Below are 6101 nucleotides of genomic sequence, written 5' to 3'. Positions count from 1 at the left end.
TTGCTTATTTTATTAAATATTCCGTAAAGTCAACTCAGGTACGTACGTAATGAATTTTGCCACATTGTCGTAAAAATAATTATCATTCGTAGTTTGTTTATACGTATCCTTCTATTTTTTTATGTAATTCAAAAGTACGCACGTTCTCTCACGTAATTTTCGATTCGCGTTGCGCAAATTAATCCATCGTTATTCCTACAAATTATTTTAACGAGTACAATTCGCGCTCAAAAATACTGTCTACGTTATTAAAATTGTTATAAGTATAAAATATTTTCATAGTACAAAATAATTTAATAATATGAACAATAATTTAAAATATTTTTGAGACAAACATTAAAGTAGAGGAAAAGATTATTTTTAAAAAACTCTCTTTATATTTTGTTTCTCTATCTCTCTTTCTATTTAAATTTTGCTATATTAATATCAGAAAAATATAGTTTTATAAGCATAAAGAAAAATTATTATTATATTTTTCTTATTATAAAAATTGTGTTTTTCTTCGATAAACATTCTTGAATATGCCGCAATTCAGTTTCTGTTACTCTTGTTGGGATATTATAAAAACGGAGATATTTACTGACAATTTTTAATCTATTTCTTTTAAAAACAAAAATTCTAAAAAGCGTGTATCATGAAATCGAAACGAAGTACTGATTTTATACAAAAATGCGTCGCTTAATTTCAGATTTTCAATACTCTGCGTATACTCCCATTCATTTCAGTGATTATCGTGATTTTTAAATCATTTTGCTGTTTCGATCGAATCAGATAAGCGAAAGATTAGTGATAATGGTGACTAGATAGTGATGGTAGTGATATATGATGGCTTCGATGTCGCATCGTCCATTTGGTACGTACCGTGCGTTTACATCACGCCGTAATTTGCATCTTTCATTTATCTCTTGTGTTATTCGCGGTGAAAAATCAGAAGAGACGAGTCAATTAAGAGACGCGTTAATTAAAGAGCGACGAGACTGAGTCACATTGGATACAAAATTGTACTTTTTCGATCCTCTTTGAAGAAGCAACCTAACTCGCCGGAGAGAATGGAGGGCACGGGGATGATTACCGAAGTTCCTGTACGTCAGGAAGGCAGGAAGCTGTGGCAGTATCTTGCAACCATTTCCGGTATTTAAGGGTGTTTATTAGCGCTCGTGGTACATTACTTCTTTCGCAATATTTTATGAGTTTATACAATCGGCAAATCGAAGGAAGCGTTGGATTCTCATTGAGAGTGATGAAGTGGAGATTGTGAGAAATCTTGTTCTGATAATTACTTCTATTTATGACCGATATATGTATTATGTAATTGCATTCTTGAAATGCAATGCGTATACGTGTCTGAATTTATAACGCAGATCAGTAATTCAATAAATAGTCAGCTATATCGAGAGTGTATTTAAATACAATTTATAGTGTTTACTCGTGAGCTACTGTGATGCTCGAAAAGAGTACAGAATGTTATTTCAAGTTGTGTGTAAATATTGCAAATGCGCAACTGACTTGGAAATATCATTAATAATATTTAGCATTCATCCCTGCAGTTAGGCAATTTATTTTTTAATCTATATGTTTTAATCAATCAATATTGAAATATTTTATATTATTTAATATAATAAAATATTTAATATCATTTAATATTTGATATTAGTATTTGATATACATATTTATATGTTACTTGTAATGCGTATTTTATAATTTTACAGTTGATCATCAGTGATTAGTTTAAAAAGTATTAATTTTTAAATAAGGATGAGTAAAAATTATCTTGAAGTGATTACCAGAAATATAGATCACAGTACTTGTCTTTCTTGAACATTAAAAGCAGATAATAAATAAAAATAATGCCATGTTAATTCTGCATTAAAAAAATAAAACGATTTTTTACTTTATTTCCTTTGTTTTTAAGCTTGTTTTCAGAAGTAAGCAAAAATTTAATTAAGAATTGTGATTTATTATTTATATCACAAAATGATTGTTCAATTAGGTAATATTAATTTATTATGGTACATTTATCAAGCTGATAATCGTACCAATGTCGTTATCATACATTATCAATTGACCACGAGAGAAACTTCAATAATCATGTGTAAGCATACTTAAATATTTAAATACTTAAATATTTAAATACTTAAATATTTAATTCTAATTGACGAAAAGCATTTTCTTCTTAGAGGCTTTATACATATCTCCTGAAGATTAAATTATTATAGATAATATATTGATTTCTTGTATCGCTTCTTTTTGTTGTTTATTCATGTATTGCAATTAGAGATAAAATGATCATTAGATCACAATTTAATTAAATTGCTAAGATGTAATCAGATATATATCTCAATATAGATTAACACAACTCGCTAAAGTTTCATCCGCAGTAAAGTTTTATCCGCAAAATTTGTTAAGAAATTATATCCTCCTCAATAAAAGTACTCAAACTCTACGATCGAGAAAGACGATAATGATATTAATGATGAAGTCTACTTTCATATTTTTGTTCTTTTAACGAAGTTATCTTCTAACAATGTTTACGGTTTTTATTTATAATTAATTTTACTTATTTTTTATCTGATAAATAATTAAATTTGTGATAATTACTTTTTATCTGATAGATAATTAAATTTGTACCTTATCTGGTAAATAATTAGGTAAATTGGTATTCCAAACAGCTGAAGCCACATAAAAACCATGTAATCTATGTATGTACTCCAAAGAATTATCCAGGGTGTTTCTTAAATAGCGGAGACTAATCATGTTTTGTTATTCCTGGTTAAATCGAAAAGTGCTCTATCATTTTGCAATTTTCGCAATAATTGATGAAACATTAATTTCTAAAGATTACCGAGTAAGCGATTGCCGAATCACGTAATGCTAATTCCTGATAAAAAAAATTGAATAAAATCCTCTCCATTTTGCAATACTTAATGATTGGGTAACCGAATACATGCTCGGCAATATTTAGAAATTAATATTTCGTCAATCATTGCAAAAATTGTAAAGAATTTTTCGACTCAATTTTTAATTAGAAATAACGCTATATGATTAGTATCCATTATTTAAGAAACATCCGTATACAACATCCTGTCATTAAAAATCTTTTATAAATAAGGTGCTATTAATTAAAACATTTTAAAATGACATTAATTAGTGCAATTTCACTGAATCAAAGTAAAATCTATAGTTTGATTTTGGATTAAGTTTTAACGAATTGAACAAAGTGGATTTAACTGAACACTAATAAGTTCGTTACGCTATTCAGTCAATCGGATTGAGCTTATTATATTAATTAAACTCCATATAGATACATCGCTAAAAGGAAGAGGATATAGATACATCGCTAAAAGGAAGAGGACATTACGTTTGCAGATTGTCTCCCAAGTTTCTTAATTTTCCTGCAAAATTAGATATAACGAGGTCGCAGTTCCACTGACCGCAATAGTCAGACCGTCCGTTATTATGAAATCTCGCTGAATAAGCTTATATTATATTTTTGCTTATATAAAGTCCTGGCCGTGATATTTTATTGAAACAGCGTTGTGCTCTGAGAAACGGAGATGTCCGCCACGCCAGTAAAATCCGACGATATTTGTAAACGCTTGAGACTGACGGCCGGTGACATCTCAAAGAACAGTAGATTCCTTGTCCCGCGCAATTTCGCGAATCGATTCAATTCATTCCCGATGTTATAATGCACTACTGTCTATTTTCGACGATAGTTGTTATCGTCTGGAGTATATTCGGTACCGGATAAAATAATTCTGTCCGCCTTATCGGGCGCATTACAGTCATTTCTGAGTGCCAACAGCGGATTAGTACGAAAAGGATTTAGCTTACAATTATCGCATTAATATTTACACATATACCATTCGGTGCCGGTGATATGATAGATCGTCGTAAGAAAGAAACTATTCACTGAGAGAATGCAGCAGCAAGTTGTTTTGATAAATTCATGGAATTTGACATGTTTTTTATCGAAAAAGATAAATTATTTCTGACAAATGATAATTTATATTTCGTCAAATGAGTATAATGATGTAATGAGATTGTAGAGTGATTGATAATAATGGAGCTAAATGCTTGGATCAAAATGCGACAAAAAACGCATGCGGTAAATTTTCCAAAAAATAAGACAAATGTAATATCAGTTCTTAAACTCGTAATATTAAGTATTCAGTTTTTAATATTCAATGTAAAATATTCAATTTTTAATATTAAAATAAGTACAAGTTTCTTTGCTTGAAAAAGTTAATTCACAAACATTTCGTAATCCAATGTGAGTCTAATAAAATCGATTAAAAAAATAATCAAACGTAATCATTCACGATCATTCTATTAACGTTTTTTCAAACTTAATTAGTTAGAAAATTTAATTTTAAATGTTAAGTAAAATATCTGCTCAGTAAAGCTCTTTAAGTTTTCTTAAATGCTCTTCAGCTTGTTTGATGGCGCTCGCCGTTGGCACCGCTTTAGCTTGGACATCTCCCGTTCTACCCCAGCTATACAAGGAGAGCTCCTGGCTAGTTATCACCAAAGAACAGGGTTCCTGGGTGAGCTCGTTGCTGGCTTTGGGCGCGATATTGGGCGCTGTTCCATCTGGACCGATGGCCGACAAACTCGGCCGGAAGAAAACACTTCTTTTGCTGGCTGCTCCGTTTCTCCTGTCCTGGGTGATCATTATATTCGCCTACAAATTATGGCTGATCTACCTAGCTAGATTCATAATTGGTGCCGCTGTAGGAGCAGCCTGCGTCGTTGTACCAACTTACATCTCCGAAATTGCGGAGACTTCAACTCGGGGCTCTCTTGGTGCCATGTTTCAATTGTTTATCACAGTTGGGATCTTGCTGGCTTTTATATTCGGTACCGTAATGAGCTACACGACGTTCGCTATAGTCTGCGCCCTCATAGAAGTCGGTTTCTTGGGCTCTTTTATATTTATGCCGGAATCGCCTATTTGGCTAGTGGTAGGTCCAATCGACAATTTTTCTCGATTTGCGTTTTTTTATTTTTGCGAATTTTTGCTTCGTGAATCCAGAATGTTAATATCACATTATTTTCTTAATTAGTTGTTAAGAAGAAGATAACCTGATTTTAGCTTTCATCGTATTTGGATGAACGGTATTGCAAAATTCCCTATTATCTTTCCATGTATATCGATTATTTTTAATTATATTATAAATTAAAATAATTTTACAACAGTTAACAACCGTTTAATTGAAAGAAATATTTAAACTATGATATTCGAATTTATTAACGAAGAAAAATTTGGATATATCTTGAATTTTTATAGAATCAAGGACAGAAACCGGAAGCCACGATAGCGATGTCAGTCCTCCGAGGTGATTCTTATGATCCATCGGAGGAACTCGCGGAAGCACAACGAGAAGCCGAACAAGCAGCATTGAGAAAGTCGACCGTATTCGATCTCGTACGAACCCCGGCAGCCAGGAAAGCTTTGCTTGCTTCGTTGGGCGGCATGTTCTTTCAGCAATTGTCCGGCATAAATGCGGTGATCTTCTATACTGTTACTATATTCCAGGCATCCGGAAGCTCAATGTCACCGGATGTCGCTTCTATAATCGTGGCGATTGTTCAGGTACGATATATAGCTTACATAAAAGCTTGTATACTTTCATAGAATTTTTATAGAATATTTTCATACAATTCCATAGAAAACGAATTGTATAACGTTTCTATATATAACAATATTTTCTGTTCGGATAAATATGATCTAAAGAAAAGAATTTTCCTAGGAAAATTTTCGGAATTTAATTATCTTACTAAAGTATAATTAAAGTTTTTAAAATATTTGCGAGTTAATTGTGCCGAACATTTTTTTATGTGAATATAATTCGTTGTAGGTTTTTTTCTATTTTTTGCAGTTGAATTTTATAGAAAAGACAGTTTTGCTGAAGTATCTAAAAATTTAATTAGATACAGACCTAAAAATAATTTTATTGGACATCAAATAATTAAAAGGCTCAAATTAATTGTTGAAATGACAAAATTTTGCAACGTTTCATCATGTTTGAGATTTCTAATTATTTTAATGGGCCAATAAAATTATTTTCAGACCTATATCTTGCTAAATTTTTAAATAT

At 31.2% G+C, this 6101-nt stretch overlaps 1 protein-coding gene across 1 annotated transcript in view; it reads left to right on the top strand.

The window, feature by feature from the left end:
- Positions 1–845: 845 nt before the first annotated feature.
- Positions 846–6101, top strand: part of LOC108688759 (facilitated trehalose transporter Tret1-like) — a 7214-nt gene continuing 1958 nt past the window's right edge. Inside the window, exons 1-3 of the mRNA XM_018195136.1 lie at positions 846–1131; positions 4435–4964; positions 5291–5596. Of these exons, the coding sequence (XP_018050625.1) occupies positions 1050–1131; positions 4435–4964; positions 5291–5596 (918 nt within the window). The 5' untranslated portion in view covers positions 846–1049. The remainder of the gene's footprint in view (positions 1132–4434; positions 4965–5290; positions 5597–6101) is intronic.

The sequence above is a fragment of the Atta colombica genome, unplaced genomic scaffold, assembly GCF_001594045.1.
Source record: "Atta colombica isolate Treedump-2 unplaced genomic scaffold, Acol1.0 scaffold238, whole genome shotgun sequence".
Classification (NCBI taxonomy): domain Eukaryota; kingdom Metazoa; phylum Arthropoda; class Insecta; order Hymenoptera; family Formicidae; genus Atta; species Atta colombica.
The sequence above is the reverse complement of the archived record's forward strand: the minus strand, read 5'-3'. Positions and strand labels throughout refer to the sequence as shown.